General features: G+C 39.9%; 2 protein-coding genes across 5 annotated transcripts; both read left to right on the top strand.

The window, feature by feature from the left end:
* Positions 1 to 592: 592 nt before the first annotated feature.
* On the top strand, positions 593 to 14,975 carry si:dkeyp-113d7.10 (zinc finger protein 846). Of its 2 annotated transcripts, none has more exons than XM_027016098.2 (3): positions 593 to 1,168; positions 3,995 to 4,300; positions 9,003 to 14,975. In XM_027016098.2, the coding sequence occupies exons 1-3, from the start codon at positions 817 to 819 to the stop codon at positions 9,470 to 9,472; spliced, it is 1,128 nt and encodes a 375-aa protein (XP_026871899.1). In that variant the 5' UTR covers positions 593 to 816; the 3' UTR covers positions 9,473 to 14,975. The 2 variants fall into 2 exon arrangements, with proteins under 2 accessions (XP_026871899.1, XP_026871900.2); XM_027016099.2 differs by having other exon boundaries at positions 917 to 1,168; positions 4,000 to 4,300.
* Positions 14,976 to 16,584: 1,609 nt separating this feature from the next.
* si:dkeyp-113d7.1 (uncharacterized protein LOC407709 homolog) lies at positions 16,585 to 20,795 on the top strand. 3 transcript variants are annotated; one of them, XM_027016094.2, is made up of 2 exons: positions 16,585 to 17,149; positions 18,791 to 20,795. In XM_027016094.2, the coding sequence occupies exon 2, from the start codon at positions 18,947 to 18,949 to the stop codon at positions 20,441 to 20,443; it is 1,497 nt and encodes a 498-aa protein (XP_026871895.2). In that variant the 5' UTR covers positions 16,585 to 17,149; positions 18,791 to 18,946; the 3' UTR covers positions 20,444 to 20,795. The 3 variants fall into 3 exon arrangements, with proteins under 3 accessions (XP_026871895.2, XP_026871896.2, XP_026871898.2); XM_027016095.2 differs by having other exon boundaries at positions 16,585 to 17,164; XM_027016097.2 differs by lacking the exon at positions 16,585 to 17,149 and adding an exon at positions 17,710 to 17,730.
* Positions 20,796 to 26,596: the final 5,801 nt, after the last annotated feature.

The following is a 26,596-nucleotide window of genomic DNA, read 5'->3' as shown; positions in this document are numbered from 1 at the left end:
TGATCCCAGCTCCACCTTCCGGTTAGACGGTGAAGCTTTTTACCGTAGTGCACAAACAAAAGCACCTAATCTTTTTGGCTGGAAAGGGGACCCTCTCTTCTACGGTCACTTCAAAACAGCATGTTTCAGATTAAAAAAAAATAATAATACCGTCAGTCACACACAAACGTTTACCAAGATATTTACCGACTTTGGATGCACCAGTCCGGTACGATAATGTACACATGAATTTTATAGTTGATGCAGCAAACATTCAAGAAGGCCAAAAGATAAAACGATAGGCTATACCACGTGGATAGTGGCGCAGTGCCGATGAATCTTCTGAAACTTCAAAATACTGCAAAATCGGTCTGTTTTGCGAATAGCCTACAAATGTTGACCAATATCAAATACAACAGCAACATATTGCTGTATACTTGGACCTCGCATTACACAGCCCTACACAAAACAGACTAAAACTGCATGGAGGACAACACACACGGGCGGTTATGGTGTCAGTAGATCTGGTGTTTAGCCGCATTACGACAGTATATTATTTATTAAGACAATATGAGTTTACGAGCCGAAATAGCGTATAATCTATCCGCCGGGAGCTGCAAAAATATTACAAATGTCTCTGTGCTGGTAAGAGTGCTCTTGGCGTGCGTCTGCACGAAGAAGACTACGGTAGCATCGCACAAGGGGTGTATGCATATACTGGAGAGAGAAGATAGTTCTTCGTTTCAGTCAGTTTTATCCGACTTCTGAAATACATAATATTTACACTGAAGGGGAGAGGAAGCATGAGAGAAGTCTTCCAACAGGTCGATCGAAAACATGAACGGTGCTCTTTACATTTCGTTTTTCCAAGGTCAACTTGAATCTGCACTGGAACAGGTAGTGCAGCTGGCGGTTCAGGAAATAACGAAGACCGTCGGGGCCAGCTTGAATTTAATGCTGCTGGATGCGGCCACCAAAGATCAAGAGAACCAGCGGCTGAGGTCGCAGCTTCAGTCGCGGGGGCATGGGTGCGCGGCGAAGGGGAGCGTCAGCGACGCGTCCGGGGAAAGAGGCGACACGAACGCGGCAGACGAGGGAACAAAGCCCGAGCAACACACCCCGCGTCGGAGCACTGACTGCGGCTTGCAGACGGACTCCATCAGGCTTGACCAGAAAAGGCGAGCAGTTGGTAAGGCAGTCGGTAATGCTTTCGTGATATGGTGCTGTTAATGTGATCTACACGTCGCCTGGCCGCTGAGCTCCTATTTCTCCAACCTGACCGGATCGTTTAGTTAGTGCGTAGCTAGTGGCGAGGCTGAGGAAAACAGGTCATACACCATTTTCAGCGGAAGGAGGGGGACGTTCAGAAATTCTTATAAGATGCGCCAAGGTATTTTAAAATTGTTTATGGAACACGTGCATACTGCGTGTTAAATTCAAAATATAACAGCAGCACTCCGTAAATATCCAGTGGACCCATCTAAAAATTATAATTTTTTTCACGTTTAATTTTTGTAAAATGAACTTAAGAGCCGCTTATTTAGTTGGATCTAAAATACGAGGTCTTGCAGAATGGAAGCACCTATTTCTACAGAACTGGCACATGTTATTCAGTGCTTCATTTTGGAGGCGGGTTGACCACTGGTTGTTGTGAATGAGTTTTACTGTCACCCGCCTAAGCTCTTCTGCATGAATCCGAGTCAGCAGTATTCCGAGCTATGTCCACGCCGCAGATCCTCAAGGGTCGCTGGGGAAAGGACGGGTGTGTTGTTGTGCTCGCTGCCAGTGGCTGTCTCGGGAGTGACGCTATCGTCCAGCGGGTGTGTGTGTGTGTGTGTGTGTGTGTGTGTTTATGTGTATGTGTGTGTGTGTGTGTGTGTGTGGTGGTGGTGGGGGGGTCCACTGGGTGCGGTGGGTTGGTGGGGGCGGTAATAGCAGCTCATGAGGCAACACCACGAAACAACGTTAAACACAATATAACATGGCCCATCATGTTTCGTTTATGACTAAGGGGGGTTATCAGGATCTTGCATCGTCAATGCAGTACAAGAGTATCCAACATCTGTGACCATTTTTGTAATGAATTGAAATTGAGATCAGTACCTCAGTAGATCGAGACATTCTGCGGTGTTCTGCTAATTTGCATTCAGACGTTTCGCATGGAGTGGATCATTTTGGAGATGACGGACTTGTGAATGGGTGACATGTCATGCATATCTCAAAGGAAGCACAGCAGTCAGGCAGACCCAGCAGTGCATGTCTGGCACGTCTGGAAAGGTGACCCATGTAAAGCAGCACTCCAGCCTCATGTACAGGCATGACATCAGGGCGCTCTGTGAATGGATATGTTGACAGACTTGGACAGTTAATAAAGCCAAGATGGGCTTGGATAACGTGGGCATGTGGGCCTAGGTCTGTTCTGTATCTTATTTACCACAGCAGCAAGTTGGCCTCAGATCGGACAGATCGTATGTCTTGAACTCGAGTCAAACTAGAGCAGATTGGCAAAGCCACTATTCACAGGCTTCTCCCAAAATCAGTTTTAATCTCGCCAGCGAAATGACTGGCAAAAATATTAGTTGACGAAGGTTTTTTTTTTTTTTTTTTTAATTATTCAACGAAACTAGATGGAGTTTAATTTCGGCACATTGATGGCGAAATGGAAAACATAAGGTTACATGAAAAATATATAATCATCAATGAAAAATCTAGTAATGTACGTCGTGGCTAAATAGACGCACATCCATCACTGCCGGGAAATTCAGCGAGACAGTTACAACGGCAACACAATTTAATGGGAAAAAAAGCAATGACTCTAGCTAAATGAATGGGAACAGAGCCAGCGTTCAGTTTTCATGAAAACGATTAATGACCTGAGAAAATTCGCCAGTGATGTACTCATTTTTAGTTGGTCTTTTAATTTGTGTAGCGTCCTGTGGGGTTCCATGGACATTCAGTCGAGGTGGTATACTGGAGACTAGTTTTTAAAATTGACTTAATTTTATTGTGCGTTACTTTTTCAGGTTTTGGACACACTTTGTGTAGAATATTAATGAGACAATTTAGTGGTTATTTTCACATTGCCCTTTTTATATAGCTTTTTATTGCTTTATAAATTTATATGTTATGTTTTAAAATGTAGAGTTCACGTTGTTCAAATTTCGAATAATATGACACTATTTTCGTCCGTTTAAACTATTTGCCATTTTAGTCAGAGTAAAATGGACTAGAATCAACCAGTATATTATGACTAAAAATAGACTAAATATCAAGTACATTTTTGTTAAAAGACAAAATCAAAAATGCATGGAAAAATGAACACTGCCCACAATTAACCCTCTTTCTAATCTCACATCATTTTCAGTATGAAACAGTTTACATATTAATTTGTGCTGTATTAATGAACAGTAAATGGACTCCATGGATACCAGGGCACTAGTTTAGTTTGTAGTGTGAGTATTTACGCTACAGAGAACACTTTGTAGCATTCATGTTTCCCTAAGGGATATTTTAACTTTCAGCCTAGTTGGTTAGGAGTATCCACTACATGAACAATGTTTTCTTATTATTTTTTACCACCACATTTCTGGGTAGTGTTTTAAAGGTGCATCAAGAATTTACTTGTGTTTAGAAGGCAAGTTTTTTCCATTCGTTGTCAGTGTAATTATGCACAATGCCTTGCAAAAATACATGGGCAGGGCAGGCAAAATATTTTTGTTATGACTTAACATTGACAATAATAAAATTACCTTGGGCAATTGTTTTGGCATAGTTTATCCTCACCTCTAAATAAGGGGCTAACAAGTGGTAAAGGTACTGACATCTGTTTTAGAAAGATAGAACTTGTCAGTGGGTGTGTGTGTTTGGGGGGAGGGGGGGAGTGTGGTTGTATGTTTCAGAGTATCTGAAATAACTGATTCTTCGAAAATAAATATTTATTTAATCAATTTAATCAATGCAAGAATTAAAGATGTTCTTGAGGAGTTATAAGTGCATCCTCTTCCTTCTGCTTAAGGTCAGCTGAAGGTCGTAATGGAGCAGGTACTGGAGTTCGCCGTGTGCGAGCTGACCAGAATAGTGGAGGACAGCTTTGACGACGTGCTTCTGGAGCTCGATAAGACGGAGCGGGAGCAGATGGAGCTGATGGAGCAGATCCAGGCTATGGCAGAGGAGCATGGCACGGTTTCTGCTGAGGCACAGGAGCTGGAAGGCAGGCCGGACTCTGCCAGCAGCTCGGAGGCGGCGACGCAGGAATCCAACAGGGTGTACGACAGGACGACAGCCAAGGAGCGGGGCAAGGAGCAGGCTGGAGACAACAACGGTAGACACTTTAGCAGTTCCTGCCATATCCTGTTTATCTATCAACAACAACGGTAGATACTTTAGCAGGTCCTTTGATTTACTTTCAGTAATTGTAAGACTGTGCACCTGTTGCTTGTTTGAGTCACTCTGAAACAGGGCTTGAAGCTCAACCCCCCTTCTGGTTATCTATATGCTGTTGGAAAAACATGAGCATCAATTAAATTTGACACGACGGAGCACAATAACGATGGATTACAATACAAATATACTACAACACTATAAAACATACTATAGTATAACAGCATTTTTTTATGTGGAGAAACTGCAATTAACCTATCTGCTAAATAGCCAACAGATAAAAATACATGTGTGAAAGCAGAAACCGTTGAGGGTTTGGTCTCAGTTTCCTCAGTGCTGGCTACAACCATGCTGTGTAAGACACTTGGAGGTCACCTCTTAGAGCCCATTGTGTTCTAGACTGCACATAATTGTCTTCTGTTTAGTCCTTAGGGTACACCTGCAAAGAGCAGCAATCAGCTCATGTTAGAGTTTGATTTGAACAAGGGCAAATAATCAGGCCATGTCATTCATAAAAAAGATTAGTAATAACCACAGTAACAATAATAAACTGCAGGCCAGGGCTGTTATGTATTTTATGTGCCATTATTACAGGTTTACTAGTCTAATTCTCAGTGGGTATAGATTAAAGCCTTATTTCAAACCAGCATATTGACATGGTTGGAATTGTCCAGCCAGAGCTGAGTTTTATAGATTTATGTTATTAACTTTAAATAAAAGCCCATAAAATAATTTCTGATCTGTTTTAGTATTTCTGTCTTAAAGCCCTGGCTTGTTTAGTGGTTGGCACATTGAAGCAGCACTATTTCTTTTTTGGCCCCAAATGAATAAGTGTACTGTAATAAATGGTGGTTCATTTAAAAATAGTAGGAACATTTCAGCATAGCAAGCTCAGAACACAGCATTCTCTGAGTTGTTTAATAGAGATTAGGCTTAAGTATCATCTGATCCTTGGCCTATGGCGTATTGTTGCATTCTAGCTTTTATGGAGATACACACTCTAAAATTAGAAGCTGGAGTTCCCCTCAAGATATATTTATCTTTCCCTGGAGGTACACTTAGTTTAACAGCATGGTAGTGATGCTACTATGCGGCACATTCTATATAGTGTATTTTGCAGTGACCTGTTCTGTGGTTGAGGACTTGTTTGCAGTTTGCATTAGAAGATTGGGAACAGCTGCAGCTGCCTTGTTAACCACATAACCAATGAAGCGAAAAATATAAACTTTCCTTGTCAGAGGCTATTGACCACAATTAGTGTTTGTTTATTATTTTAATTTTTTAAAATAAGTTCCACAGATATCTGGGTTTGCTCTCTGTGTGCTAATGTTTAACTTTATAGTCACATTCACCTGTTTTAGTAGAGTTTACTCATGATCAGCTCCATCCTGCAGGTGTTAATTAACACCGATTCTGTCAGAGCTTTAGCTCATATACACCACATCCCCATTTTTAGGAAATACTTCATACATGCAGCCTTTTACCCCTTTTTACCTGATGTAGTGAACTAGGCCAAAAGAGTGATTCATACGTTATTATAGCAATACCATTTTCATTCTTTTGAAACCGTATTACCCTGAAACCACCACTTACTCGATTGTTACTGACTTTAATGAACATATGTATGCACCATGTGCTTCATCTAGAACTCTTTCTAGCATCCGAGTACTTGTTAAAAAATTTATAACAAAGCTTGTTAATGTTGATTCAGTAGATCAGTAGGACTGTGATGCCAAAACAAATCACCATTTCACAAAGAGTGATTTTCTTGCCACATTTTAAATTGTTTGAAATTCATCTGTTCTGCTCCACAGGATCAGATTTCTTGTGTGTGTTCTGTTATATGGGGTGAGGCTTTAGGGGAAATTAATGGTGCACAGCAGCTGAAAGTACAGGATTCTTGCATTATTAATACAGCAGGCAATAAAACGTAAAAGAGGGTGTACAATCATGCCAGACAGAGCTCATTATAAAAGGTTTGGATAGGAGAGAAGAATGCACAAGTTTAAAATGAATTTCTTCCAGCTTTATTTGATCATGATATTTGTGACCACACTTCAGTGTGAAGTCAGTAAATATTTGAACAACACATTCTCAATTCCATGCCAGTTCAACAGTATTTCAAATATGTTTCTAAGGACTGATACAAGCCCATGGTATATCGTGTTATAGTGTATATCATAAGGGTTCTGAACTGAGTGTGATCCAGAAAAGACCTTAATGAAGCCATATTACTGAGAAAAATAGTAATCAGATTAAAACAGATGATCTCGGTGTCCAAACATGTCCAAGTTGATTGCAAAAAAGGACTGACAAGTATTTAAAAACTTGTACTACAAATAAGAAAGATATATGTCTGTTATTTCATTTGTAGAAGCAGATCTGTGCAGACCACAGCTTGCATGTGCTGGTTTCTGCTACGCACTGGTTTCTGGTTTCCTCCATGAAAGTTCCTTGGCAATAAGTGTGTAATAGATGCTTAGGCTGGATTTTAGTGATTGCTCTTAGCTCTGTGGTTAGCTGTAGGAACAGCAGAAGGTGCCAACTCTAAAAACAGAGAAAAAACATCCTGTATTTTTTTGCATTTTTTTGGTCAGGATCTCTTGAACATTTGGTTTCATTATCAGGATAAAATGGGAGAAGTTTCTCATCAAAAAATGGTTGCCAATTCCTCTACTCTTCGTCCCTTTATCTACGGTGTTTATGATGTAGGGCATGTGTGTGGTGTTTCTGCCTGTGGGGCGTGACTATGGTGTTTCTATGGTGGGGCATGTCCGGTAGATTCACTGGGGATGTTATTCTCTCCTTAGAAGGAGAAGGAAGCAGACAAACACAAGTTAACGAGACTTAGATATTTGTATATGTTTTGGGTAATTGTAATTATTGGAATAGGTTGTAACCTGCATAATTGTCTCCAGTACTATAGTAAAAGAGTTTTTTTTTCCACTTCTGAGACCTCTAAGAGGCATGAAATGAATTTGTAACCTTTAGTGTTTCATACCAAATACTTTTATATTTATTAATGTTTTTGGCTTTTATGGTAATGTATGCCTTTTTAAAATGTATATTGCTGATAATGGTGTATATCAACTCTAAAGTGTATATGAGTGTGCCATGATGCCCTTGCTTCCTGGAACTGAGTAGAGCACCTTCCCTGAGAGGTTGGAGAGGTTCACCTGTAAAGTGCTCTAGTACTTCAGAGTGGTTTATATCTCACATTCAGACTCATGTGTTAGGGATGGGAGATCTACACATGAGCATTAAGCCCCATGTTGCTTTGGCGACATGGAAGTTTGCAGCCAGCAAACAAAGTGAGCCCTAGTTGGTAGCAACTCTCCCAGCCACTATTTGCTGTAGCATAGCTGAGGTTCTGTTGTCAAAACTGCTTTGGAACTCTCAATTAGGCAAGCAAATTGAGTCCCTGCCCTTAGTGTTTCAGGTCTTGTTTTCATGTATTTATTATTTTTTCTTTCCTACTGCAAATTCCTGTGTGCACAAGCATATATAGATATAATGACAAGAACTGCAAATCTTGGGTTACTTGGTTCTGTTTATAACTAATGTAATATATAATAGTTAGATTATTAAACAAAAACTAAAACAAATTTCAAGCATAAATGAAAACCTTAACTGACAGATCAGTAGGCATTATTATGCATTTTATATCACATTTTCTTATGTATTATGTGTTCCTTTGTGCCAAATGGACAGCAGAACTACCAGAACTAGCTTTGTACAGCACTAAATATTGTCCCCTGCATGATCTTTTACTGCCTTTTTCTTGCCAGAATCAGACTCGGACAAACAGACAGTCATTACTGTCACACAGGACTGGGTGCCCATCCTGGACAAGGTGTTTGGTCAGAAGTGGTGCACTGACCTCTGGCAAATCAAAGAACTTAGCGGCAGTAAAGAGGAGCGTGCAGGGTTGGGGGCAGGGCTGGGGGCGGGGCTAGGGGCGGGTCCCATGCCCAATGTGGACAGCTTCATTAGGGAAAGTTTGGCATCAGCCTCCCAGAAGAGCGTGGAAGTTCGAGCAGATCAGGTACAATGGCTACAGGCACATGACGTGGATGTGTTGTCCCCGAACTCTGACCCCCAGTTTACTTCAGTAACGAGCTCTGTAGGTGAGTTACAGAACAATATATGCTGCAAATGTGAATTACTGAAATATTATTAACACTTGATTTATATAATACCTTTTAATATGTTTAATGCAGTTGCAAAAGTACTACAAATATCTTAAATAAGACTATCTTGAAGTCACAATGTCAAGAACATTTTTTTTTTGTGCCACTATATATATCTCTCCAGTCTAATTCAGAGTTATAGAATTTGGTGTGAGTTGAACATTTCTGTAGGAGTTGATTTAAGTCTTAAGGGAACAGTGGTAGGGATGCAAAGGAAATTTGTTAGATTCCTTACCAATATGGGTTAGAATAAAAAAAAACAAAACATTATTTGCCAGTTGTACATTTATACATAAACTAGCTGAATGTGAGTAAGTTATGAGTAAGGTTCTTGACATGCGTCGCACCCATAAAAAGGAGCATTCTATAGCAAAAATCTCAGTTTGTGCTTCAATTGTGAGATCTCCACTGCAGGAAGTGAGTCCCGTACTCTGGATTTTGTCTTTCGTGCAGGTGATGAGTTGAGGTCCCCATCCATGCTGCACCGGCTCCTCACACTCCCATCCCAGCTGCTGGAGGGCGACGGTGAGTCTGCGGATGGCTTGCCCAACCTCACCGAGCCAGAGGAGCCCTGCGCCACAGCCTCACCTGCTGCCGCCTCCGCCGTCACTCTCGAACAGAGCACACACCCCCTTCCCCGAGGGAAACTAAATAACGAGGATGATGAGGAGGAAGAAGAAGAGGGGGAAGATGACCCGAAGGCTCTTGGCACATATACAGACCAATCCTCCAGGAGCAAAGGTGGGAGGAAGGTTCACGTGTGCAAAGAATGTGGCAGGAAGTTTGGCCGAGTGCACCTGCTCAAGGCACACAGACAGGCACACAGAGAGACCACCACGCAGTGCCCACAGTGCGGGAAGAGCTTCTCCCAGCTGGCCAAGCTCCAGAGCCACCTACGGACACATTCAGGCAAAACAACATAAGGATGGATGGATGACTGGATGGCGGTAAGGATGGCGGGGGAGGATGGAGAAATGAGAGGAAAGACGAGTGTGGAGAAGGGTCCAGTAACGGCTTCCCAGAAGATTTTGTTTTATGGTTCTGTGTTGAAGTCTTAGTCCATTTAAGATGAAAGTGACAGCATGAGGAGCTTTTAGGTTTCTGGAAAATGAAGCCCTGAACTTTGAGACTCAAGCCTACTGTTAAGTAGACGGTACATAAAGAAATGTATACTAGGAAAGAGTTCATGTTCTCTATGCTTGAGTATTTTTATTTTTATTTTATTTTTTTTCAGTTGTGCTCTTCACTTTTTACCTCCATTTTGTTCTTTTTTTCTGGATGTTATTGAGAAAAAACGATGGACTTCACTTACTATGTGGCAAGTAGTGAAACGGCATTTCTCTATTTTTGAACATAGAATGTGCTTGTAGAAATTACTTTCTAAGAACTAGAACATAAGGGCATGTACAAGAAATGGAAGCAATTTTGAGACCAATTTATATTTGAGTTAGAGTTGTGTGTAGCTGTGACATTTCATAAAACTGTACAGATTTTGTATAAGAACTTGAACTTCCATGAACAGAGATTTACGATGGCATCCTGTAAAAACGAACGTGACCAGTAGCTTGTCTGGAACGATGCTATAAGCAGTAACTATTCTGCCTGTGCAGATTGTTAAATTTGGAATATAAACAGTGTGAGTTGAGGAGGACAACGCTGGAGTTGCCAGCTGCAAAGTTCCAGTTGCATTTTTTTCTTTTTTCTTTTTCCAAATGTGACTTCGTAACACACGAACCAGGGATTTCTAAGCGCTTCTCTTGACGCTTAACTTTGTGGCTTTTACTGGTGGTCTTCATTTACACAGGACTTGACACTAAATACCTCCACAGAAATAGACTCATTGTATCACACGAAGAGGATCAAAATGGCACGTCTCCACATGAAGAATTTCAGCATTGTAAAATTATCATTATGCTGATGACGAGGATCAGCACAAACTAATGGCAGAACTGGTATTCACATATCTGTGTACTATATACTGCAGAACTTTGATAGAGGGAGAAAATATAATCTCATTATAAACTTCTTGACAGTGGCAATCAAGTTCTCTGACCTGAGAGAAATGTATCAGGATGTTGATGCAGAACTCTCAACAAACAGATTCTGGAACATGACAAGGAATGCAAGTTAGAAAGTTAAAAGTACTTTACATTGCTGAGGGGGTTTCTTCCTGCCTTTCCATAGATGTCTAGGAGGCATGCACTCTCGACAGATTCCTCTGGCAATGTTCTGAACTAGCATTGTGTCTTCCTATTGAGATAGTTGAGATTGTGGATATTATTTGAGTGAATAATGTAAATGTATCTTCAACTCACAGCAGTGATTTTTCTAGCAACTCTGAAAACTTACATGTAGATGTCACAATGTTGGTTGAATCCACTTTCAACATGGAGTTCTGTTCAATTAAGCTTTCCCCTCCACACACAGGCTACAGCCTCCAGTGTGAAATGCTCACCCCAGGGGGTACCACTCAGGTCCTGGGGAGCCCAGGCATTTATTGGTTACCCTGCTCTAACAAACATTTGAATATGATAAAAGCTGGATAATTTGCCCATAGAATCAGGTGTGATGAATTTGATAGAAGACTGAGCAGCATGTCTGGGGCACTTCAAAATCATAGACCAAAACTGATTGAGCCTGTGGATCAAAGATGGGTAGCCCATGATGCCCTGGTTCACAGCAAACCGAATGAACATTCCTGTTTGGACATGCGTGTGGTTTTTTAAGACATTTAAACAATGGATAGTGTTAAAGCGCAAAGTATTCCTCACATTACTTACTTCAATACCTCATCACCAGAATTATGATTTGTGTGACTGCTAGAATAATAACAAAAAGAAGCCACTGGTCAAAAAGGAAAAAAAACAAAAAAAACAAAATGCATTGTAACTTGTGTCTTAAACAAGTTATGAATTAATGGATTGGAATGCCTGCAGTTATGAAATGCCTAAACTATTTTCTTGTGTTCATGTAACAGTGGAAAAGTTACAGATTATGATAAAGTTTAAATGCTTTATTTATCTTAAATTAATTAGTGAAAAGGCCCCATGAGAATGCCTTCCAAAGATGGGAAATAATGGAAGCATTAGGAATATAGTTCTTCCTAACTTGTCAGTTCTTGGCACACTGGCACAAATTAGTCCTGAAATCATGAATCTGATCTTCATGGAGCAGCTTTATATAACTTGTGTAGTGTTATGGCAAATTTATTAAATATGGCCATAACCAAAACAGAATCCAAACTGAGAAATAGTTGGAAATGGCAATTTTCAGTAATACACTTAAAAAAGTGGCCAGTGTCTGGAGTGGTTCCCTTAAGTTTGTTTTCTGCTTTTTATAGTGGCTTGTAATTTAATGCTTAGCATGTTTTCATGGTTTCATATTTTGTTCTAAACATGAGGAAAGCCATTCTTGCTTTTTTATTTATATACATTTCTCTAATAATCAAAAAAATCATACTGTAATTTAATTTCTCTTGATTACCCAGCACCCCTGAACAAAACCTACCTAATCTGTACAGCTGAAACAGAACCATAATTGTAATCATGTTTTTAGCCACACTTGACATTGTTTCAGCATGTTGCTGCCTTACTGTGCTCATGTTGACACAGTCTGACTACTGTTGTAAGTCCTGAGTGCTGCTCACTTCTTTAAGAGGTTTAGTTCCTTGATCTGCTGTATTCTGATGATGAAAATTATGGCAGTGCTTATGAGACTACGGTTAAAGGTGCCGTATGTGCAACCATAACTACAGTCAATTTTGGACTTTTCTGGTTGTCATGTTTTCCACAGTGCATCAGATAATTGTATGCTTTTATGTCCTCAAAATTTGAATTAAAAGTTGAAAATTACAGCAGTGCTTATGAGAACACAATTAAAGGTGCAGTCCGTGCAACCATAACTGCAGTCGGTTTTGGACTTTTCTGGTTGTCATACATTCTCCACAGTGCATCAAATAATTGTATGCTTTTATATCCTCTACTTGTTTATTAAAAGTTGATTTTAATTTGCCACTATGGGAAGGTCAGTTATTCTAGCTATAAGTTGCCATTAATGGAGCCAGAATTTTAAGGTATATCTCCTTACATTTTCCATGTTTCATATTTTTTTCTCTTGAATCTTTTTTGATTTCTTTTAAAACAAATATTTAAAGGCACAGGTCTGAAGTAAATATTAATCCATGTCTCAGATTCTAACAATGATCATCTTCCATAACATGTACCATGCACTGTCTCACCTTGGATCAGGTAGTCCAGTCCTTAGATTGCAATATACCCAAGACCAAACTGCAATATAGAGACATTCTGGAATGTTCTAAATTACTGTAATGATTGGGTCTATTTCTCCCTCTATACACAGTTTTGTAGCATGAATTTGTAGTGGAAAGATCTCTGAATTTTCTCTAGACGTGCATTATGTTTTTTGTTTGTTTGTTTTTTTTAACCTTTGGGTTAATCCATCTTTCAGTCAGAGGAGAGTGTTATTTCTTTTTTTAAGAATATCTGTACTTTTAATGCAGATGTCCTCTGCATACTTGACATAACTGGTCAACATGCACCATAACACACACATGGCCTTTTGTGGTTTTTCTTCTTTTCTTGTGTATGTCTGTATGATGCTTAGTTTCTTATAAAGCTCTTAGAAAATCTTGGTCCAGAATCGGGGAACATTTGATGAAAGCTTGCGATTATGTTTGTAGTGCTCTCAGTTGACCAGTGTACTTGTGTTCTTGTTTGTACCATGATGCAGGACATGCTTGTGGGTGTGGTGTTCGGATTGGGACTTTAGCAGTCAAAATGTAACCTATGGATTTGGCCTGGCTGAGGCATTTTCTGCGTGACCAACATGTACCAAATTGTGGGTGCTGTTTCTCCCCATCTTAAAACCATTTTGCACTTTTTTTCCCCATTTCACACAGCCATACCTCAGCATCATCAAATGATGGGAAAGCATGAATGTCATTATACAGGTGGCTCAGTTTAATACCTCAAAAATGATATATTTTTGCATGGATTTCTTGGATTTTAATTGTGTATTCTATATTTTACAAAACATTGGACTAGGCACATGCATGGAGCTGTTGGGAAGAAAATTATGCACAGGGTTGGAACACTGAATGAAAATGGGTATTCCATTATTTTGACTTTCTGAGCTCTTCGGTGCATTTTTATTTGATCTCTATTTTTTTTAGGCGTGGTGTAATTTTAGTCAGGACTATGCTGCCTGTGTGCTCTTCCTCCTGGCTTCCTGCAGCTGCTCTAAATCAGAAGTTCTAATCTGACACCAGCAATATCATGCCATTCAGGCATTAAGCAGTTGAATTATGGCTGGAAAGGACTTTAAATTTAAATATAACCCTTTATTGGTACATTAATTACTTCTAGGAAGCTAAACGACAAAAAATAATTTAACTGCAGGAACACATCAGAAGGGTTTTTAATCAGCCGTGGGTGAGTAGTTTAGCATATTGAGGTTGAAAAATGGAGTTTTAAAGTTGAGATTTTCAGCATCATTTTAGATGCCAATATTTTTGCTCAACTTGCCTTCTAAAACAGTACATTTTCATGGCAAAATAATTGAATATTGGCAGAGGCCATCAATATTAGAAAGACCCGTGACAAGTCAAGGACATTGTTGTGCACAGATGTTTTTATTCTTTTGTAATGTCATATACTGAGTGCTATACAGATCTTTTATCAATTTTCACTGAACATTCCACAACATATACCAATGTAAAGGTTATACAGTATATTACTATTCTTATACAGTTTAAGTATAGTATTTAATTTTGGACGTTTTGGAATACAAATTCATATGGTGGAAACATGCCAGAGCACTTTAGCATTCTAATTTTATGATAAATATGAAAGGAAAAAAAAATTTCTCTATGATTCCATATCATATATTATGCAGTTCTGGGGATGTTCCTTTAAACAATGCGACTAAAGGGAAATATCTTCCTTTTAACTTTGCACAAAACAAGAATTAAGGCTTGAAATATTTGGAGAAATGTAGTTCACAATGATGTGCATGCCTGTTTTTTAAATTATAGAAAGTTTTGAATGGAAGCAGACTATCCATCTAATCATAGCTTACTTCCCTTAAATTTGATCATTTGTCTCTCTTGCTTTATGCTTAGAGAAGAAAATACTTTTTAATACTTAAAAAATGGAAAAACTGAATTGTGCCATGTGTATTTTTTGCGATGAAATCAGAGCTTGCTATACCCTTGGTAATCTCCCCTTGAATGAAAGAATGCCACCCCCCATCAACAGGTAGCACATGCATCCAAAATGTCATCCTGGACATCATGCATGCAACTATTAGATAGTGATGCCCATTTCACCCTTTGTAACATTTCATACATGTTTGACATGAAGCTGAGTAGTTACTGTGTGGAAGAAAATAAATTGGCATATGAGTTCATTGTGTTATCATTTTAGCCTTTTGTGACACGTTTTAAATAAAAAAAAAACAATTTTGAGTCTGTAGCGCAACTATGAGCAGGTAGATCAATGTGCACAATCATGGGATTGATTCTCAGGGAGGACAAATACTGGCCTATTAATAAATATATCTCGGTAAGGATAATCTTACCAGCCAAATCCTGTAAATGTTTACAAGCTCAGTCCAGTGGTATGTGCACATATGGTGTAAATAGATTAAGCTCAAAGCTCACTCTGTCACCAGCTGACAATAATAATAATGTTAATATTTAGCCTTTCCAATACCCAAAATTGCTTTACAATAAAAAAAACCCCTACCCATAAGTAGGAGTTAAGAGGGAGTGCAAGTATTCTGAGAAAAGATTTATAAACTCTGCTTTGTGAGTAGACAGAGAATACAAATATATGTAGGTAAGGAGGTCCAGAGGGTACAGGCAGCAACACTAAAAGACCTATCACCCATAATGGAGAGCTTTAACATATGGAGAGATAGCAGCCAGAATCAGATGACCTTGGTTTGCTGGATGGGACATATGGAAGAAGCAGTTCAGAAAGGGTGGGCACAAAGCCATGCAAGGCTATGCAGGCTAACGGCCTATTTTTTTTTATAGCCCTGTAACTGCTAACCAGTGTACTCATTATGTGAAAAATATGGACAGCACTCATATAATTGATCATTTATTTATTAGTCTAATTGAAAAAGCACAAACACATTTTGGCACATAAGCTTCTGCAATTGTGAAGAATTCTGCAATTCTGAACTCTATTATTGTCATGATATGGACAAAAGAGACTGCTTATCCTTATCAAATAACATCTATAGAAAACCCTTTAAATTAAGTGATATTAGATATCGGTTGTTGATCATTATAGCTGTCTGCATGTTTTAATTCTAGACTAAATGTATGTGTGTGTGTGTCTTTTACAAATGTGTCATTGGGCCTCACACTGACACTATAAATCAGGCCTAAACTCTGTACCTCCACTCGTCTAAGGAATGCAGACATTAAACTGAGTACCCTTACTAGTTCACATTAGCACAGTACTGGAGGAACGAATAACCTGATTATCATCACTTCCCTGTGTGCTCAGAGTGAGCCAAATTCAGTGAGCACGAGGGCCAGCCTGGGGTGGTGCAGTTTGTCAAGCCTTTTGACAGCATGAAATCCATCCAGGAATTCTGAATGCCCAGTAATTCACAATTCAGAATTACCCTCTGCTGTGGGGTTGTGCACTCCGACCATGCAGCACAGAAACCCACCAAAAGTCCAGCCAGGAACTGTGAAAACAACACCAGTTACCTGATGTACTAGTTTATTACCAGCGCTGCATTTTTTTCTGTGTGCGCGTGTGTAAAAATGTCAGTGGATGCATTTTTCACAATAGTCTGCCAGAAACTGAGCCCATCTGTAAAAAAGCTTAACTAATTTCTGAATCCAGTTTAAGGTTTATGTTTTGCAATTTCCTTTCACAAAGCAGCCGTCCTTAGTCTTATTTCGTTTATAGCCGATTCTCCAAAACCTACTGAAAGCTGATACAGAAATATTTTTGATTTTCAATCAAGCAAAGCCTAGACCCTTATTTAGTAAAAACGATCTTACATCTGCACAGTAAGCGCTACCGGTTCTAGTCGTTCATCTTCCATCGTGAGAATACTGCTGATGTGCAAAGCTGTCATCACTTCTGGGAGTACCAAACTACAGCTGGAGCATTACATTATCCATGCATCTTTCTGTTAAAGGTGTGCCTATTCGTAAGATACTGCGAGTTAACGTTTATATATCCATTTCAAATGCAGCACATATTCTGCAGACATGCTCTCTCCGGATCTGGAACAGAAAACCTACATTTTCTGTCGGAAGTGGGTTGACCGTGACGCCCGGCGCGTGTGTGCTGCGCGCGCATTGCCGTCTCAGGACGGAAGTGCACGGCTGCAGCGCCGAGGAAAGCAAGAACGGTGAAAACGAAGCGGAATTAGTCAATGAGAGAGGGAGGAGAGGAGAGAGGGAGAAGGGGAAAGAAGAGGAGTGTGCGACACGGAGACTGCTGGACGCTGGTGCCGTGGTGGACGTGGCGGGTCCGGCTGACTGTAAGCGCATCCGCAGCAACGGCGAGCCTAAGGCAATAAAAAGCAATGAATTGGGAGAACGGCAGGTAATCAGCAAGAAGGTGTCCGTCTCAAGCATTTACTTAGTTTCTTATTTTTTATTTTTTTCTGTTAGGCAACGGAATTTGCATGGCCCAGTGCATGTATTGAAATAATTAATTTTGTTGTAGTGTTTTCCTTTACCGCTGTACCCAGCAGAATAGCAGGCACGAGTAAATCTTTGTGCCAAAAAAAGTTGCAGCTGGCAACGAAGTGCTGAACTTTCCCTCGGTGCTAGGTGGCTCCTGAGCTAGCTGATGGAGCAACGTTAGCGATAAACAAGATGGCCACTGGCTAGCAGGCTAGCTGTGGCATTTCACCCTCCCTTTGTATGCTTTCCATCACAACCGCTGGATTTATCAAACGCGCTCCACGGGCGGGCATGCACTGGCTGTACGACGCACATTTGGGTTCATCGCAGTGTAGCAAAATATCGGAATGCCCGTAGTTTCCTACTTTAGCTAGAAAGCTACTCGGAAAAGATTTATTGTCTGAAAAAAAAACGCCGCCAGATTCAAGAAGCCAGTAAAAAAAGTGCCCGATGCGTGGCGAACTGGCAAGCTACCTTGACTACTAGCTGTTTAACAAGGTGTACATATGATTCCTTTTTATTTCGACATCGCGTACATCGAGATTCAGATTTCAAGATAAATTGCTGGCTAATGACAGGCACTCCAGTAGCAGTACAAGTAAATGGGTTAACGTTATTAATTACATTTAAAGCGACACTTGACGAGCCTGTCAAGTTGTAGTTGTAGTTGTCATTCGCCCACGCACACCCCGAGCCCTCTGTTATTTATTATTAGATGTTTAACTAATATATTAATGAATGAGTTCTTGTCCCGAAGTCGACTGTGCTGGTATGGATTCATGTGCGAACATCTGGCGGCAGTTTCCATTTGACTGAGATGCGAGATTTCTTTATAGATGTGGTTAGGTGGCGTTTTTGTCGAACTGTAGGTTGCAACAGAGACTGAATGTTTAAATGTTGGATAGTTAAACTAGTTTTTGACATTCGATGGATACATAAAATGCATACTGAGAATTTAGAATTGATCCGACGAACAAGATATTGCTAGTCTCATTAATTTGTGTTTTGCATGAACAGTTTTGACGATGCTGAGTGGGTAAATCTAAGAAATGACCACCAGTGAGCATGTAGGAAATGTTGCAGAGTAAGTGCGAGTAATGTCAAGCTTCGTGTGAGTTTACTTTAGCAGTTTATTTTGCCACTTGTGTTGACACTCTACAAACAGTGCTGTATTGTAATGCAAGTGTGCCTTGGTGAAGGGGTCGTCTTAAATGCTTTAGTGGGTTGTCAAACTTGACAAATTAGGACTGCTAATAGTCATTTTCTATAGACATACTGTTTCTTGAGAACTTCGACTATTCACTTATATTTACATATTTATATTCTATTTCATTAAACACTTAAAAAAATATTAATTTAGTTTATTCCCTCATGTATTTTGCACTTTTGTGTTTAAATAATTTTATTTTGTCTGATCAGTCTTTTTGGTATGTGATATGTGCTCATGTGTAACATGGCTGGTAAATGAATAGATTCTGATTTTGATTCACTGTGTGTAAATCCCAAGTTCTGATTTGCTAAAGTAATCTGTGTTTTACTTGTTTGTTTCCTTATTCAGGGGCCACAGGGAAGAGTGGCACTCTTAACCCAGGGAAGCAGCAGCCTTAGCACTAGACTGGCGCTCCTCACTGGAGGCTGACATTAAGCACTGTGCACACAAGCTATCACTTCCGACGGAAGCACTGTTGAGTGGGCGGACCTGGGCGCCCTCAGCATGGCCGAGCTGGAGACAGAATGCATCACGTTAGGACTCAGCACTCTGGCGTCTGACTGTGGCTCGGCGCCTTTGGACCCACTGCAGCCCGATTGCACGACACCCACTCTCGCCATACTGTCATCGGAGTGCGGCACGTCCCCACTCAACGCACTCACCTCAGAGATTGCTGAGCCCATGGCCATGCTGCCTTGTGTGAAGAGCGAGCCAGAGCTGGACCCTATTCGCACCGTGGACCTGTCTGAAATCCAGCCGCTCAGCACAGCCGAGCTGGGCTCCGAGCAGATCAAGATGGAGATCAGCGGCCTGGACTACATCAAGTCTGAGCACCATGGTGACATGCATTCCTTCCACAGCACGGAGCTGGACTCCTACAAGTCACATTATGATCCAAGCCTGGTATTCGACTATATTACCCATGTGTCTGATAGCCTTGAGTACATCAAATCGGAGCAACATGCCGACCTGCAGTGTTACTATGCCATGGAGCTGGGATCCAGCAAGTACGAGTACGAAACCAACCTCATGTCCAGTCATCTAAAGTCAGAGATGAATGGCCTCGAGTCCATCCATATGGCAGAGCTGCGTACAGAGCTTAATAAGCTCCGTCCTGAAGCCGTCATCGATAGCGTGGGCAAAGTGGACTCAGAGTTCTCCACAGGCCCTTTGTTTGAGCTGCAGTCTGCTCAGACGGCCAAAGGTCTGAATGCACAGAGCCATACCAGCACAAAGTCCCATGGCACGACCCCACGTAAACCTCGCAACCTCACGGGAGAGAAAGCCTTCTCCTGTACTCAGTGTGGTAAGAACTTCAGCACTCTCGGAAACCTGAAAACACACCAGCGCATTCATACCGGCGAGAGGCCTTATACCTGCTCCCAGTGTGGCAAGAGCTTTGGGCAAGCAGGCAACCTCAAGAGGCACCAGCTTATCCACACGGGACAGAAGCCGTACACCTGCGCCCACTGCCCCAAGGGCTTCACCAAAGCGGATGACCTGCGTTCGCACCAGAGGCTGCACACAGGTGAGAAACCGTTCACCTGTGTAGAATGTGGAAAGAGCTTCTGCCAGTCGAAAGAACTTAAAGCCCATCAGTTAAGCCACACTGGAGAGAGGCCCTTCTGCTGCTCGCACTGTGGCAAGACCTTCACTAAGGAAACCAGTTTCCGCAACCACCAGCAGATCCACACAGGCGAGAAGCCGTTCAGCTGCTCTCAGTGTGGCAAGAGCTTCAGCAATTCAGGGGTTCTCAAAACGCATGAGAAGATTCACTCTGGGGAGAGACCCTTTGGCTGCACTCAGTGTGGGAAGAGCTTTGGCCGCTTGGGACATCTAAAAGCACACCAGCAGATCCACACAGGGGAGCGACCATACGCGTGCCAGCAGTGTGGGAAAAGCTTCAGCCAGTCGGGCCATCTCAAAGCACACGAGCAAATTCACAAACGAGAGCGGCCAGATCTGAGCAGTGGCAGCAGTCGCAGTAATGATAGTAGCTAAACACCTCTTAACCTTTTAAAGTATTATTCTCTTTTTTTTTTTTTTTTCAACAAAATCTACAGTATATATAAATATATATGTTTCCATATGTTTTCCATACCTTATGCCATTTTTGCAATATGTTTTTGGGTCCATTTGTGACTGATTTGCTCTTATGCAAGTGTCTTTATGTTGGGTTGAGTGAAGTTACGGAGGTTCTCATCTTTGTATCTTGTCAAATATGTGTTGTAGTGAGTGCCATTCTAGTTTATTTCCTCCAGAGAAATACTCACTGTGTACACATTTATTGATAACATGTAATTCCTAAACCATGTACTGGAATGACATATTAAAGAAACTAATGTAAAAACCATCACTGTTCCTTTCTTTTGCAATTTTGATTTTTTTTAGATTCATTTATTATTATTATTAAATTATTTATTGCTAATGGTTTTACACATTTCATTTTTCAGACATTAATTCATAATGTTACTTACATGAGCAGAGAAATGGAACTGGTGAACAGTGGCTGGCTTTCCTGACAGAGTTGAAACTAGGCAAGGCTATTTTACATATGAAAGTACAGTGTGTTTGAATCTAATTTAAGGGTTTGGGCTCCATCAACAGTAGCTATCCCATTATGAACCACTATCCAGTGGATACATTTACTAATATTGAATGTAATACATGTTTGAGTTGAACTGAATTTTCAAGGTGTAGTTATAGTATTTATTGCTGTACAATACATTATATTTCCTTCATGTATGTAAATGTATTTGAGAAATGAAAAAGTCTTAAATCTCTATGCTGCTAACTTTGAGATGTGAAATTGAAAAAAAAAAAAGTTTACGGCATCCACACTTAACTCCAGTTTTAAAGCTGCGTGCATATGTGTGTGTTCATGATGCACATACTAGTGGCACACTTGGACCACAGCAAGTCTGATCAACGAGTTCATTTTGTTGAAGCCAGTTTATTTTTTTCCCAGTTATTTCATTTTTTTTGCTCAAGATCATAAGGGTAACTTTCTCTGTTATGTCCCTCAGTATTTCTGTTCCAAGTTTCTCTGAAAAATAAACTGATGTCCTGTGAGAGAGAAGGTTTAAGGAACCTCTAGGTAAGTCTGGCTTAGACAGAAGCATGTAGGACAACACTACCTTTGTTGGTAGGTCTGAAAACAGCCACCCTGTTTGATCACCATCAAGTTCTAGTCTAATTTTCACAGGGAGTGGCTTAGATTCTGCATTCTTCACATACCTTTGTGTCTGCCTGGTTCTATACCTTGGTGCAGATTGCTCAAGCAGTATATGTCTGAAGTTTGCATTCCCCTAATATTAATTTATAATTTAGCTAGTCTTAGATAATTTCATATAAAATGACAGATTTCTAAAATATATATATATTTTTATTGTTATTTTTTTTTACAGATTTCCTTAAGACATGCAGACATTTGTTTAATTCTAAAAGGAAGATATTGTACCAACAAAGTATAATTTGTCAGATAATTTGTGCAATCTACTGAAATGCACTGTTGGCCATAGTTTATAACTTTATCATTATGTTGGAAGATAAAGTTATATAAGAAGAAAGCAGGTTGCATTTTAATTTTTTGTGTTGTGTTTTGGTTTTTCTTAGGCATTTTAAAATATATTGTTGGCTCTCCCAAATTATCTCTGGACACCAATGGTATAAGACCTCCTGCAGTCAAGTACTGAATTTAAAGAGGAACCAGAGATATTAATTTGCAAGCATATCAGAAAATTATCACAACTGTTTCTTTTCTATTTATCTATTTATTTATTTATTTATTTATCTATCTATTTATTTATTTATTGTGCACATGGTGCTCATGGTGTATAATTGTCAGTAGTACAATTATACACATCAGGTTATTCTCAATCGCTCTAGATGCATTAAATAAAAAATGTATGCACTCGATGCTTACGTATTAGATCCATATGGGTACCATGTAGAATGCCAGTTTTATTTGAGGGCGTTTAAGTCTGTAATTGTTGAACCACATAGAATTTACACCCAATTTTATATATGGTTGCCCCTAAAACTGTCCAATTGTTTATGGTTTGTATTGCCTCTGTTGAAATGTAATATATTTCAAATAAGTTGCACTACAACAATTAGCACACAATTAGTACAATATTTTGTATTAGTCATGCCCAATGTCAACTGCAGGATTTTCACCAGTATGGCACAACACTGATTTTGTGTTTGCAGAGGTTTCCCCTGTCATAGATGCAGCCAAGAACCACAACTTGAGCCAGTGGTGTAGGTTTCATTTCAACTTTGAGGTAGGACACCACTCACATCACCCAACCTAACACTTTATAACACAACAAGAATTATTGGGGACACACACTAAATTATGCTTATGAATGGAGCCTTGAAAGGGGACACTTTCAGTGTAATGTCTGCTGTGGAAACTGCTGCTGTAGGTTTACCCCACTAGCTAATGCTTCATTCTCCCTTCATTTGGTTGTTGTCTTTACACAGATTTCCACAATTTTTGGTTTTGTTTGGTTCCTTAATGTGGGCCAACCAATAACAAACCTACATATAATGGAAAAGTGTCCTGGTAAGGAATTACAAACACATTGACTAAACCATTCTTGAGCAGTGACTGCACAGTGCTCTGCATTGCTTTAACAAAGCACGTGTCTAAGGCTGCATGCAGATCAGCTACTATACATAAATTACACTAAATCAAATGATTTTCTGTGAAGTAAGGCTGATTTTAGATCGGTGTTGTTTCATGGTGTTATTTGTGGCATTGGGGATGCAAGCTTATCATATAAAATGACCCTAAAGAAACCTGTTTACTTCACTTAAGTTTGTAATCCAAGGAACTCTAATGCAATAATATGAGTTAAAGGCCACACAAAGATTTTGTGTAAGATGTGAATAGTGTTGGGGTATTGTTGGATTCAAGACCAACAGAAGGGTCAGACTGAGATGAGACTGAAACCTTATCAGGGTCTGAATCAAAACAAAGACCACATAAATGTGGGTTCACTTCAAGACAATGAATCTGCAATTGAACATCGCTTCCACCACTAAATCATTATATCAAATTTTGAGTATAGTTTAACTTTTTTGAACACTAAAGTACATAGTATTTGCATCTTATAATTTCAGGAATATCTCACAATTACTTATGAACAGTGGTGAACAAAATCTGTCTGTTTTGTCACCTCAGAAATGCAACTAATGGCTCCAGTAGGCAACATTTGATATATACATTGGTGTATAAATGCACAACCATGTCCTGGTAAGGTGCAGTATTCTATGACAAAAATATATCTGCATGGTGTTAAAGTTAAAACAATCAAAAGACTTCCAACATCTCTGTTAGGTCTTTCAAGATCTTTGCAAACTTTATTAACACATACACTGCAATGCATTACTTACCTCCTGTTTAAGTTTTATGCAAGCTGTACTGGTTCAGTAGTAACCAGTATCCACTTGTCTCAAATGCTGGAGTGGTACGTACATAAAACACATATTTTCTTGCCGGCTTTTAAGAGACTTTATTATTTTGGGTTCCATATTTGTTTGATTAATTTTGATAAGCTGCCACTAGGTGATGCTAGTCATTTATACAAGAAGCACCAGAGTATTTTATGTATATAACTCAGTGTCATCTCAGTGTAGATCATCATCTTGGATGATCTGAGACTTTGCAATAGTGTACACAGCCAAAGTTTTGCTGGTGCTCTGCTGTTGTAGCAAGGACAGTGTATTCATGTGCTGAACGGATGGCCTGATAGAGTCACAGAGGATAAAAGGTCCCTACACTTGATGGTATGTCCATGTTCATTGCTTACTGAAATTAATAGCTTTATGTAGCCTGACAAAGATATCTCATTTATTCCACATCAAGCATTAAATAAGTGTGATACATATCATTTATGAGCGATTCTGACATTAAGTCTCAAAAAATCAAGTCAGTTTAAATAATTGTCACATAACCACATGTCTATTTAGGTTATTTTAATATCAGATGGGTTAACAATGTTAAACTCCTTTCATTACACAACCATTATGGACTTAGTGAAATGTCCTTAATAAATTGTTACATGGAATGCAATTTTTTGTTTAGTCTGTTTGTAAAGTCAGTTAATGACAATGTATATCCAGTGCAGTAGAACCTACAATTTTACCAGAGCAAACACAATATTGAGTAAAACAGTAAAATTGTTGTGTTCACATATGTTTAGCGTCATGCCCCCTAGCCTGGACTCATCATTTTCAGTGAACTCGGACACCAGAAATCATCAACTCCTTTTCCGATTGGCCACAGCAAGAAGACTCCACCTGTGACTGGCTCTAATTAGTTAATTGCTCAGATAACGAGCTAACCACACCCCCCTTAACTAGTTGGGTGTTGCTGGGGAGTTAACCCATGACCCACCACACAAATGTCATGGACTCTTTGAGGTCATGTGGTGAGTGGTGGAGGTCAGCAACAAGGTAAGGTGAACAGACTGGGTGATTAACTTCAAATCAACCATGTCACCCTTCTTAAAGTCTGGAGAGAAACAGTCCATGTTGCTCAGATAATGGTTTTTGGGAGAGATGAGATGGGTCCAGATGTGCCCAAAGATCACAATCCTACTCTAGTTCCCTGCTACAACCATCTCTCGCCATCTCAGAAGGCAGAGATGCAAACCATTGGATATGTTTTTGCCCCTGTCAGGTTGCACAGATCTTGTAGAACCACCACATTCATCCCGAAGTGGTTGTGTGCAGTTGCCCTTACCACTTGCCTGATCACAAGACAATGGTAGATCAGGAAGAAATACCAACCTTGCTCGACATAGGACTAATACGGGAGTCATACTGGAGCTGCCCCAGTGTGCCAGTTCCTATGCTCAATGACAGTGGTAAGTTCTGTGTCAACAACAGAAAAGTTAAGGGAGTTTTTAAATTTGATGACTATTCAATGCTGTGAACTGATGAGTTGTTCAACCAGGCACCACTGGGTTTTTTTCCACATTGGCTCTAACAATGAGTTACTGGCCTTAGCATCACATAAAAATCACATTCTCCACTCCATTTGGTTTACACCAGTGGGTCACCCTTTTCTTCACCTCTCACAATGTTTCAGGGTCTCACAAACAGAATCCAAAATGGTTGGGGCTCTGAAAATATTCAGTCATTTATGCAAACTAACCTACTAGCCATTCATACTGGTTATATTAGACCAGTGTTGGAGTTTGCAGTCCCTATGCAACATACATCTCACCAATTCCTTATCAATGCAATTGGAAGGTATACAAAAGAGGGCATAACTAATAAACCTTGGTACATCTCACATCATTTACCAACACGCTCTCATTATGTTGGGCATTCCCTCTCTCCAGGAAAGACATAAATAGATTTATGCAATATTTTGCAATCCTTGCGACCTTCCACATTCTCAGATTGGCTCCCACCCTCCAAAAAACAAAAACAAATAAAGAAACAAACAAAACAACATCAACAAAAAACAGTTATGAGGATGAAGCATACATAATATCCATATATTAAACACCCCATTTGCAAGTACTGGATTATAACTCTTCTATTCAATATCTTACAAGGCTATAACGTTCATTATAGGGTAATACGGATAACTTTAACTGTATATATTTAAGATTTGTGGTAGTGGTGTAGGTTTGATACATTGTAACATGCTTTGAAACATATGGTCATGTTAGATAAATTATTAGATGTGCATGCCACTGTCACAATTGGCCACCCTCCTGGCGTCCCTGTTTCCCTGCTTTCTCTCTCGTGACTGTTTTCCTTTACTTACTCTGTTCCTTGGTTTCGTTTTCTCCACCCCTCGTCTGTTCCTTAATTCCAGTCCTTGTTTTGGTTTTCCCGGTTCATAAGTTCACCTGTGTCTGGTTAGTGCTTAATTGTCTTGGTTATTTAAGCCCTGTGTTTGGTTTCACATGTTGTCAGTTATTTTGGTAAAATTGGTCATGTGTGGGGTCAGTGTCATTATCGCCCTTTTTTTATTTGTATACTTAGTTCATGTGTTATTTTTCCTCATTATTTTCCCCTTGTCTGTTTATTAGCCTCCTGTGTTTTTGTTACCCTCGCTCACTAAATAGCCTACTGTATTTGTGTTCTGCCTCTCACCTCGTCCCTGCTAAAACATTACAGCCACTT

The sequence above is a fragment of the Electrophorus electricus genome, chromosome 8 (assembly GCF_013358815.1).
Source record: "Electrophorus electricus isolate fEleEle1 chromosome 8, fEleEle1.pri, whole genome shotgun sequence".
Lineage (NCBI taxonomy): Eukaryota > Metazoa > Chordata > Actinopteri > Gymnotiformes > Gymnotidae > Electrophorus > Electrophorus electricus.
This window is presented reverse-complemented; position numbering and strand designations above follow the sequence as displayed.